Source organism: Gekko japonicus, unplaced genomic scaffold, assembly GCF_001447785.1.
Source record: "Gekko japonicus isolate JY-2015 unplaced genomic scaffold, Gekko_japonicus_V1.1 scaffold1691, whole genome shotgun sequence".
Classification (NCBI taxonomy): domain Eukaryota; kingdom Metazoa; phylum Chordata; class Lepidosauria; order Squamata; family Gekkonidae; genus Gekko; species Gekko japonicus.
Window position 1 is genome coordinate 7,943 of NW_015175410.1, and position 12,144 is coordinate 20,086.

Sequence of the window (12,144 nt, forward strand, 5' to 3'; positions counted from 1 at the left end):
TTGCCATTTTCAGATGCTTCTCATTTCTGAACCCCAAAACATTATGAGGAATTTCACGTTACCCTTTTTAAACCGTTTTGAAGCCGTTTTTGATCTGTCGTGGAATAAACCGGTATAGGGCTGCCATTTCACACATGGCTTACCCCTTCCGGTAAAGAGCTGGATCTGAAGCGGTTTGCCATTTCAGTCTGCATCGCTTTTCCCCGCTTTCCCCCCACCATTTTTCGCCCGCACGGGCAATCTCCGGCATTTTTTTTTTAACTTTCGCTTTAGAGCGCTATAGTGCGATAACACAACACTCCAGGCATTCCAGTGGAGTTGATATAATGCTGTTGCATTATACCGCTATAGCGCTATAAAGTGAGCGTTCAAAAAAAAAGCCAAAGATTGGCCGTGCGGGTGAAAAACGGCGGGGAAAAGCGCATCGGAACTGGGAGTGGAAACTGAAGACTACTTGGAAGCGGTTGACAGGTAAAACGCTTCAGCCCCGTTTCCTAAACAGGACAGAAGTGTTTGTGTCTGAAATTACAAATATATTCCGGTAGGGAACCGGTTCTAAAACGGTTCTGTCTAAAATGACAGACCAGAAACCGTTTGGGAACCGTTCCTCTTCCGGATTATATTGTCTGTCTGAAATTCCTCTATGTCTGTTGATATTAATTAATTCTAATTTCCTAAGGGCCATGTTATTGTTACTCCTTTGTTTGATATCCCTCTCCAAGGCTGTTCTTCCTGTTTGGCATGTGCAGCTGAGAGACTAGGCCGGCCGTGTTTGTGGCCTGCAGAATCATCCTCCATGATTTTTTGGTCAAGAACCATAACAGTTCCTCTATATTCCTGGCCATGTTCATGCCAAGGGGCACAAGGCATTTATGGACAGGAGCACAGATGTGTCTCACTAGAGAAGAGGAAAAGCTGCACTGAGAGAGGGGCTTAAGAGAACTATGTAATGCATGTTGGTCTGATGGTAGTCTCCTTTAACTTTGACAAAGAGATTGGCCATTGCTATGGTATTTTTGAAAGCCATTTCGCCTAAGTCTGTTTGATGAATGCTAAATGAGTCAATGATGTTATTGCAAGAGCAACGGGAAAATTATGGCCGCAGGCCTGTCTTGACATATGTATAGAGGTGGAAAGCTGAAGAAGATGGACCTTTAAAGTACTCAGGGCTGCACACAGCCCATAAAGCAAAAACCATTGCAGAATGTTAATAAGCATCCATGTTCGTCAAAATACGAAGTTTCCCATTGGACGCCTCTCTTTTTTCATTTGCTTCTATGGTAGCTTAACCTACCTGGGCACTTCCTTTCCCTCCCTGTTTCATGTTGCCACCGCACCTATCTCTGATGCCCTCCTTGGTAATTAACAGACAGCAGGGGTGTCCCCCGCCTTCAGTCTCTGAAAACAAAGAATCGGATGCTCCCCTGCTGCAGGCAAATCTGCAGTGATCTCCACCCCACAGCCTCCCCCCGCCGCCGCCCTTGATTTCCAGCCAGCCTTCGTCAAGGGAACATCATCAAAGAAGAGGGAGCACAAATGCTTTAAAAAGTAAAAACTGGATCAGTCTTGCTGCCAGAAGCTTGTTCATCTGCCATGTGAGAAGCCACTTTGAACTTTCCCCAAGGTGCAATTTGTGTTGCCTAAGTCATTTGAGGGAGGAAAATATTATTTACCTGGGGCTGCACTGAGACCAGAATCCAATGCAGAAAGATTGTGGGAACACAAGAAACATGAGCTTCTTGTCTATTTCTCCCTGTGCAGCCAAAGTCGATTAACAGCTTCTGTTAAAAATTATGCTCAGGGCAGAGAGATTGGATAGAGAACACTTTTTCTCCCAAAATACTATAGGATAAGTCTGTTGAATATTTAATGTAAGATATATGAACGTTTTAAGAGATGTTGCTTCTGGTTAGCAGTCTTTACTAAGCTGACTGGTGTAATTAATATTTAGCTTTATTTTGGATTGTCATCTGGCCTTGCATTTACTGTTTATTAGTTCCATCGATTGATGTGTCCCAGTGGTTCATGCATCACAGGACTGTGGGGGGGGGCAGGAGGTATGGGGGGGGGAGTAGTGTAGTTCAGATAAGGTGTCTGAGATATGGTAATGTTTGGAACCCTTCTAACCTCTGGCCCATCCTTAGGAATGATGGTATTCATGTTCCTGGTTTACTCTCTTCTCCATCCTTGATGTTGTGCAATGGCAGATCGATAAGGAACAAAGCTGGTCCCTTCAAGATGTAATAAAATGGGGCGGTTTTGATCTGGCTTGCTTGACTGAGACCTGGGTGGAACCTGATAAGGTTGTTCCTCTTACTCAGCTGGCTCCTCCTGGTTTCCGGGTCCTTCATCAGCCTCGAATGAGAGGACTGGGGGAGGGGGGTGGAGTGATTATTCTAATCTGAGAGGGTTTCCCCTGTATCTCATATCTCCAGCACTGAATGTGTTCGCCTGGTGTGGGGAGCCAGGGAGAGGGTGGATATCCTGCTGGTATACTGTCTGCCTAGCTCTCCAGTGGATACTCTACTGAGGCTAGCTGAGGCAGTTTCTGAGTGGGCCTTGTGTTTCCCTCAGCTATTATTCCTGGGTGACTTCAGCGTCCATTCGGACACAGCCCTGAGTGGTGCTGTCTCGGACTTTATATTGTCCATGGCAGCACTGAGACTCTCCCAAGTTTTATGAACCCCTACACATGAAGCAGGGCCACACACTGGATCTGATATTCTGCACAGGTATAGATCTGGATGTCCAGGTTATAGAGCCAGTGCATTGGTCGGAAATGTCCTCTTAAAGGTTGGTGTAAGATTTACCATCCCCCTCAACAAGGGCAGTGAGCTAATGTTTGCTTGCCCGTGGAGACTTATGGATCCAGTTGGATTCCAGGATGCTCTGAAGGGTTTACCAGGGCCTGTCAGTGTTTCACTTGATGGTACCAACCGTTGGAATAATGGTCTTTGGTCAGCCGTCGATTTGGTTGCTCCCCAATGCCCTCTGTGCCCTCAGTCTTTTCCTGTCCTTTGTATACCGAGGAACTGAGAAATACAAAGAGGTTGCTCAGATGGCTAGAGCGATCCTGGTGATGGTCTCATGATGAAGTAGTGAGAACATGCTGTAGAGCTCAGTTGAAAGTCTATGAGGGTGGCGGCAAAACTGTAACTATTGCTTAAACTTGAGGGAATTTGTGTCCTGCTGGTGAAGGGCTGAGTCATGACCACGCTGGTAATTTAAAAAATAATAATGACATACATCTTAAAATTCCTTGTCAGAATCGTAAGAATTGGGAGGTGAGAAGGCGCTAGAGCAATGTGTTTGTAGGGTTCCTCTCTATAGGATTCTTGTCTGTATTACAGTGTTCTTTGAATTGACTTCAATCATGGATTTATCAGAGTGTTCAAATTGGCTGGCTTGTTTTGTGGTGTACTTGTTCTCTGTGTTCTAACTTCAGAATAGAGGAATGCTCAGTCCTGTTTCACATTTGTTGTGTTTCAGGGGAAAATATTCACTTCCATGGAGCCTGAACATGATATTAACGATGTCTGTATATATCCTAATTCGGGTAGGTAGAAAACAGTTTATCATTCTTGCATTTAACTGTGTGATAAATGTGCTGGTTGAAACGGAATTCATAGTTTTTCTTTCTGGGGTTAGTTGATTGTGATCCATTTTTGGGTTTATTAAGACTTTTTTTTTAAAAAAAGGAAATGAAATTAAATTGGGTGCAATATTTTGGTTGAAATTACCACATTTTGTTGTACCCAGTGTTTACCAGTACCCAGTGTTTACGTACAGTTGGATCCAGCCAGAGATATGTGCTAATCTTACCCTATACCCCTTCTTACTAAAGTACCCATCCATGTGGCTTTTGTCCAAGAAAGGTCCCATGACCCCCCAATATAGTGTTTTGGCTTTTGTCCAATATAGTGTTTTTGGAAGGTCCCATGACCCCCCAATATAGTGTTTTTGGATGGTGAAGAAGAAGAGGAGGAGGAGGTTTTTAATACCCACTTTTCTCTACCCAAAGGAGTCTCAAAGCCGCTTACAACCACCTCCCCTTCCTCTCCCCACAGCAGACACCCTGTGAGGTAGGTGGGGCTGAGAGAGCTCTGAAAGAACTGTGACTGACCCAGGGTCACCCAGCAGGCTTCATGAGGAGGGGTGCGGAATCAAACCCGGTTCTCCAGATTACAGTCCGCAGCTCTTAACCACTACACCACGCTGGCTTCCTTTTTTTCACTAGATGCTTGCAGCCAACTTCCTGTATTGAGTTTTTGAGTGCTTTCATTGATCACTAGATTATAAATCTTCCTTTCCCTTCAAAAGTTCCCATGTCCAAACTGGATATTTGATTCTTCATCCTCAAGTTTCATAATGAATTACTTGCAATGTCTGATGTTTTTTTAAAGAAAAAAGTCACATTAGACTCTGACCTATTAACAGGTAGACTGTTTCTTAAATCTGTCTGAAACCATTTTTAGGTAGTCTGTTTTGTGGTTCAGTGAGTATGGCTCTCTTCCTGAGAAAACAGATAAGAGCTACCACACCCAAGCAGCAGAAAGAGGTTAAGGACTCTAACTTTTTCCTTCTTCTCCCCCATTATATGCATCTCAACCCTGTTCCAGTGTATGTGCCTGGGAAAATATCACCTCCAGGAGGAAACTTTCCTCTTCTTTATTGTAATGTTTCAAAGTTTCAAAAAAATGCTTTATTTAATAATTACATTTCCTAAACAAAAATAGGACTGAATAAAATCATCTTTCAGCAGAAGGAGACATCTGAGATATGTGCTATTCTCTGGTTTAAAAGTACCGATTGGATGCTCTGGAACTGCCGATGGAGCATGTTAGTGAAAAGGATTTTTGTTGTGTCTTTCCATCCCACTCACAGTTTCCCCTTCTGGCTGCATCCCCCTGCGTAGCTGTTTCAAAGGACCCCCAACCCTCAGGAGTGGTTTTGCAAGGGCTGCAGCAGGAAGTGGGGAGGCAGCAAAGATCCTTTCTGTGAACTTAGCTCTGTAGAATCCAACCCAACGTAGGCTTTAAACTTTCAAGAAACGGATTTATACTATTTTTTTTGCTAAGTCAAGACCCTGTGGCACTCTTATTCTACTACCGAGGGCTCTCTGTTCCATGACTGGTGATAATTTTGTTTCATATCCATTTATTGTTTGTAATTTAAATATAAGGCAGACAACATTACCCCACCCATGTTAACTGCAGGCATCTAATTGTGAAGCTTATCAGTATGGTATAGTGGTTAGAGTGTTGCAGTAGGATTTGGAGACCTAGGTTCAAATCTCTACTCTTGCCATGGAAGCCTTCAGCCAGTCACATACTCTCAGCCTAACCTACCTTACAGTCTCTCTGGGAGGATAACATGCCGGTGGGGGGAACAATGTTGTAAACTATTTGGAGTCCTCATGGGAGAAGGAACGCAGGGTATGCATATGCAAATATGTATTTATTTAGAGTGTTTATAGCCTACCTTTCTGCCCGTATTGGCATTCAAGGTAGTTTATAACTCATTGTATAGAGTTGCAGTGATTTGGAGTTATGATAACAGTGGCTTCATTCTCAAGAAGAGCAAGTTCAGTTCACAATTTTTTAAAAATGTGTTTTGCAGCATTATCAGCTGTTTTCTGTCTCTTTAGGAATGCTGTTCACAGCCAACGAAGCGCCCAAAATGAATATCTACTACATTCCAGTAAGTAAAGAGCATCTCCCCACCCCCACCCCGCCCGGAAATGGTTTCTGCTGTCACCACACTGACATCAATCCTGTCCACTTTGTTTTTAAAGCCAGCATCTGATTATGCTACAGAAGTGATTTAGAGTGGAATTAGTGCTGCGTGACGGCAAAATGATACCATGTAGCTCAAATTATAATCTGTATAAATTCATGGGCTTTGCCTTTTCTGCTGAAAATTATACAGCAGAAAGACATAATGGATGTATTTCATTGCAATCCATTCCGTTGACGTAATGTAAATCTCCCCCTGGTTTTAAAAAAGTAGAATTAGACTGGATTTTACCCAGAGAGAAGGCTTTTTCAGTGATAGTACCTCGCCTGTTGAATGCCCTTGAGGATCTTTTGATGCCTACCTTACTGTCTTTTAGGTGCCAGGGCAAACATTCTCCACCCCTCCTCCAAGATTTTAATTGAGAGGCTTTGGGGAATTTCAGAAAGCCGATATGTTCCGTTTCAGGAACTGTTCACTAACGGTTTCCGTACTGACATTTCAGACAGAACTGTTTTAGTAACGGTTCCCTAACAGAATATATTGACCCTTTCGGACACAAATGCTCCTGTCCCGTTAGGGAAGCGTTCCTGAGCCGTTTTACCTGCAAACTGCTTCCAAGCGGTCTTCAATTTTCTATACTGTTCCTTAAGCACTACGGGGTGCTGTGTAAAATGCCCCCATATAGCGCTTCCTCCAATGACAAGGTTTTCCCGCCCTTTTTTGCCCGCGCAGGTGTCTTTTTTAAAATGTTCTTTTAAGAGCGCTATAGCACCATAACACAACACCAAAACAGCACAATAGCGACCCCATTGGAATGCCTGGACCACTGAGATACATGAGATCACTACATCTGGGGAAAACAGGGATTTCAATGGAGTACAATGCCATGGAGTCCTCCTTTCAAGCATTCGCTATATACCTGGGAACTGATATCTGTAGGCAGGAGATAAGCTGTAACTCTGCAATCCTCTATGCTGTGGAGTCCTGTGAGCAAAATTTCCACTTTGTGGGCTACTGGAATTAGAATTGTGAGCAAGGTATTTGGCTACTGCATAAATTAGTTTGCTCTGGAGCCATTCTTCTGAGCTAAGACAAAAACATGTGAGCTGGAGGTTAAAAAACTGTGAGCCAGCTCACACTAACTCTGCTTAGAGGGAAGACTGACTGAAAGTACAGGGGATCCCCAGGTCCCCCCTGGCAGCATGGCATCCTGAAATGCTGGCCATCAAAAGGAGGATGCTGTTTGCAAGCCAGGAATGAGCTAGTATTAAAAAAAAAAAAAGCTCTCAAACTGTGCGTTCCCAAGCTTCCACTTCCTATTTTTAAATCTCCCAATCTCATGTATCTCAATGGAGTCCAGGTATTCCAATGGGGTTGCTATTGTGCTTTTTTGGTGTTGTGTTATAGCGCTATAGTGCTCCTAAAAGAACGTTTTTTTAAAAAGACGAAGATCGCCCACGCGGGCGAAAAAGGGCAGGAAAACAAAGCAGCGCAGTCTGAAATGCCAAACCGCTTCAGAGATGGTTCCTTACCGGTAGGAAAGGTTGTGTGAAATGGCCACCCCTGTACCGGTTTACTCTAAGACGGTATAATAACGGCTTAAATAGGGTAATCTGAAATTCCCCATTATGTTTTAAGCTGTTTTTATGGCCAACTTTTAGCATGAGGATTGTTTTATAAACATCTTTTTCAAGATGTTGTTTTATGCCCTGGCTTGTTTTTATGGGCTACTGTTGATAATTTTATGCTGTCTTAATGATTTCGTGACATAGTTCTACTATGTGAGTTGCCTCAAGCAGGTCTGTGGAGAGGCAGTATATAATTTTTTTAAAAAGTGTCCAGACTCAGTAGCACTGGGAAGCTCAAAGGGGGGGGGGGATTAACTGTTAAAACATTAGAACTGGTATCAAAAATGCTTCTTAAGGCCTTGAGTGCTCCCAGTGGGATTTTCCCCATTACTTTCTCCTTGAATACCAAACTCGTATTATATGGAAAGCCCCTGAGTTTCAGAAGTGATTTGCAAGAAGGAGCAGCCTGAATAACCCAGACTAGCCAAAGCTTGTCAGAGCTCAAAAGCTAAGCAGGGTTGACTGTGGTTAGTGCTTAAATGGGAGACCACCAAGGAAGACCAGGGTTGTTACGCAGAGGAAGGTAATGGCAAACCACCTCTGCTCATCTCTTGCCTTGAAAACCCCAGCAGGGGCTGTCATAAATTGTTTGTGACTTGACAGCACATTGTTGCCGTTGTTGGTGGTTGTTTTTGTTGTTGTTGTTGTTGCCGGTTGGTGGTTGTTTTTGTTGTTGTTGTTGATCATTATGTGAGAAATATCAGTCCACAGCTCAGTTGTGTAAATGGGGCTGTGCCTTCATTCTGTGGCTAATCGAGTGCAAAACCCTATCCTAAACTAAGCATAAACTGTGGTGCCAATAAAGAAAAATGCTGCCCGGCAGCCTAATTTCAAGCCATGGTTAATATTATTTACTGGTTGGTTCACTTCAGAGGATGGAACATAAGAGCAGTCATGCAATATTTTGAAGAAAGGTTCTTCTCATCTTCAAGTATGCCACTGTAGGAAGGGGGGAAAATGAAATAAAGGGCCCATTCAGATCTTGGCTTTCACAGAGTAAGTGCAATCTTGGCATCTGTCAAACGTGAGGCTACTGTTCGTTACTAGATTATACTGATGTATTTGGGTTTCAGGTACTGTTTTTCCCTGCTCTAAACTTTGATAACACTTGATAGAATTTTAGAGCTGCCAGTCACACCTTTCCTTGGTGATTACTAAGGAGGGGGAAATGCTGTCATTCAGGGATTTCCCAGCAACCACTAGGGCTTGCCTTTATTCTGCCCTGCATCCTATTTACAGTAGTTTGGCTTCCCTGGGTTTGTTTGGGTTCTGGCTCAAAATGGAAATATTGCCATTCTCTGTCTCTTCAACCACTGTGACAGGTAGAACACAGAAATGTATGCCACTAAGCTATAGACTATTACACTCAAGTTCCGTAAACTTTTTAAAATAATGTAATAAAATAATGTTTTATTCATTTACTTATTTAATCCAACTTTCTCACTCAGGCTCACATGCTTTCAAATGTATTACTTTCAGTATTCAAAATTCTTCACAATCTCTCTGTAATTCTTGCAACACCCCTGTAAGGTACAACAGCTTTATTATTCCTGTATTGCAGATGGGAGGCTGAGAGTGGCTTGCCTAAGGCAGAAAAAAGTTTGGGTCGAGCAGCACCTTTAAGGCCAACAAAGTTTTATTAAAGGTATAAGCTTCCGAGTGTAAGCACACTTCTTCAGATACAGGGAAACAGAATTTCCTCAACCATTACATATAGGAAGGGGGGGTGTTAGTTGCCAGGAAGGGCCAATTAGAATCAAGACAAGAGACAGAAACAAAAACAAAAATTACCATTCCATACCTATAGGTAGAGGGTGAGTAGTACATTATCATACAGCATAATAAAGATGTTTAACAGACTCAAGGATCGAACAGGGATCATACGCTTCATGTATATGGTTACCATTTGTTTGAGTTTAATTCTGAGGAAAAAACAGTGAAGGAAATAAGTATGTCAGACTTGGAAATTGTGTATCCTTAATTGTGGAATGCTGAGAGTACTTACTTGAGACCTCACCGTCTGCCTCCTCTCAAGCATGGAGGTGCTTTTACAGCATCTTCCTCTTTGAAGTGGGGTGATTGGCTGGGCAGATTTATCTCCCCTGTCCCCAGACCAGAGAAATACATTCCAATTTCTACTATTCGTTATACAATCTACTATTCTAATCTGTTATTCCAAATAAGAGATAAAATAAAATGGCCCTTCTGGGGGATTGGTGACAATACAGGTGTAAGAGCTGAATGAGGTTAGTATATGTAGTTAGATAAGAAACTAATATCCTTGTTAAGTCCTGGGGATTCCATTGTTCCCCAGGACATTCCAGCTGTTTTGATTATACATTTTAGTAGATTTCCTCCCATTCCTTCATGGAGCTCCAGGCAGCATATGTCATATGCCTTTCTTCCATATTATCCTCACAACAACAACCCTGTTAGATAGGTTAGAAAAGACCATAACGGGCCTAAGATCACCCAACAAGCTTCATGGCAGAATGCATGATTTGTATCTTCTAGTCCCACACTCACCACTATGGCACGCTGGCATTCTTAAGATTTACCAGTGATTCTCTGCTTGTTATTGAATGCTGTGGGCAGTGCTTGGTAACAGAAACCATGGCTGTTTTACAGTGCAGTCCTAAGAAGAACTTTCCTGAAAGTAAGCACCACTGAGTAGACTTCAGGAGAATTATGAGTAGATCTGCTTAGACTGTTCTTCTAGTATGATGAGTTGCAGTGGTACACATTTCTTTCCTGCCCCCGGACTCCCAAGAAGTCCATTGTTACCCACAATTGAGATAAATGTCTGTTTAAAACCAGAGAACAAAGAGAAACGTAGGACGCATGGACTGCAGATTTGCCTGTCCTGCAAATCCTATGGGTAAAAATTGGCTTATTTTAAAATTGCATTGTATGTTGTTAATTAAATCCATGTAACTTATGGTGTCACTTCTGAGTCTGTGTATTGTAGTATGAATTATAGGCTACAGATTGTAGCTGGTATTTTAGGTATTGACTGCCGAGCAGTCATTTGACGACAGTGTTGTTTTGCCTCCACAAACAGGAAGTATGGGCTTCCTATCTGTTTTTAGATAAGCGCTTTCAGTCTAACAAGTAGCACAGTTGGGCTTATTCACAACAAAGGAAATCCTCTACTTCTCATCGTAACCTGTTGCCTCAAAGGAAATACACGCCTATGAGCATAGGTGCGGAAACCGTCCAGCGTGTGTCACTTGGAAATAATCTTCTGGTCATCCTGTAGAATCTTTTAACACATTTGGCTGTTCTGTTGGGATGGGTGCCTACTAGCAAGCGGATGTGAAGCATAGCTATCACTGCTAGAAGCAAGACACTGGTTTGGATCCCAGCTAGTGTTTTTTGTGGGCAACAGAAAGTCCTTGAAACTGCAGAGTGTGACTTTCTTCCCTCCCCCCTCTTGTGGCACCCTGAAATTCCCACTGAAATCCTGTACCCCCAGGAACAGGAAGGTATTTTGGGCTGGTTTGGATCCCAGCTAGTGTTTTTTTGGGCAACAGAAAGTCCTTGAAACTGCAGAGTGTGACTTTCTTCCCTCCCCCCTCTTGTGGCACCCTGAAATTCCCACTGAAATCCTGTACCCCCAGGAACAGGAAGGTATTTTGGGCTGCTGTATGAGAGAGAAGGCGGGAAGATTGCACTCTGCAGACACAAGGACTTGTACCCACAGAAACCCTCACTTGGATCCAAGCCTATATCATTGATTACCAGCTGGGGGCATGTGGGTTACAGCTGGCTTATGGACAAGTACTACAGTTTGGTTCAACACTAATCACCGGGGGGGGGGGGGGCCTGTGACAATGCTGTAGAACTTCCAGAAACAGAGGGAGAAGTCTGCTTACATCTAGAGCAGGGGTCCCCAACCTATTTGAGCCTGTGGGCACCACTGGAACTCTCACAGTGCAGTGGGTGCAGTCACAAAATGGCTGCCGCAGGAAGCAGAGCCAGCCATAAAATGGCTGCCACAGCATACCTTCAGTTACACAGCAAAGATCATTGTGATGTGATTGCAGCTGCTGCCAAAGCAAGGTTTGTCAAACTCTGCAAAGCCTATCAGAAGGCTTGCCTGGCAAAACCCCACCCGACCCCACACATTTTTAAAAAACACTTGTTGGCCTGCAGGAAAGGTGTTGGTGGGCACCATGGCACCCATGGGCAGCATGCTGGGGACCTCTGACCTAGAGGGAGGTATGGGGATTCCACACCACTTTAGATGCTGCCGGCTTTGACAGAGAAACGAGATAAAATGAGCTTTCAGCATGTCAGGTGGGGAGAGCTATTGTGGCCCCGGTCACACGGGCCGGAAAATGCGGGGGGGGGGGAGCATGGCTGTTTGCCCCGGAACAAAGTAACGCGCGGCATCCTGATCAGACATCCTGTTGAGGTCCCGTGGTTAGGCCGTTAGGTGCTGATCAGACGGCTAGTCTGCTGCGCGGCAAAGAAGCAGCACGGCGCGTTCACACCGGCAATCGCACCGCGCCGCTTCTGTGGCAAACGGGATTTTTTTTTGTCTCACCGAAGTTTGCGCATGTGCGTGATCGTTTGTACGCATCCTGTGGAGACTTAAAAAAAAAAAAACACCATCTGGTTTGCAACGGGACATGGGCGGGCGCCGGATGCCACGGGTTTCCAGCAGAAACGCGATCAGACGCCCGCCCTTGCCCCACGTTTTCCGGAAACTAGTACATCGTATGTGGTGGTTTTTTACTCCGCATCTTTGGCAACAAGCCACGGGTTAGCCACGGGT

At 44.0% G+C, this 12,144-nt stretch overlaps 1 protein-coding gene across 1 annotated transcript in view; it reads left to right on the forward strand.

The window, feature by feature from the left end:
* Window positions 1–3,489: 3,489 nt before the first annotated feature.
* The window catches only part of LOC107122622 (nucleolar protein 10-like), a gene marked incomplete at its 5' end in the record, with an annotated part of 43,235 nt that continues 34,580 nt past the window's right edge, over window positions 3,490–12,144 (forward strand). The window contains 2 exons of the mRNA XM_015425736.1: window positions 3,490–3,556; window positions 5,648–5,700. Of these exons, the coding sequence (XP_015281222.1) occupies window positions 3,490–3,556; window positions 5,648–5,700 (120 nt within the window). The remainder of the gene's footprint in view (window positions 3,557–5,647; window positions 5,701–12,144) is intronic.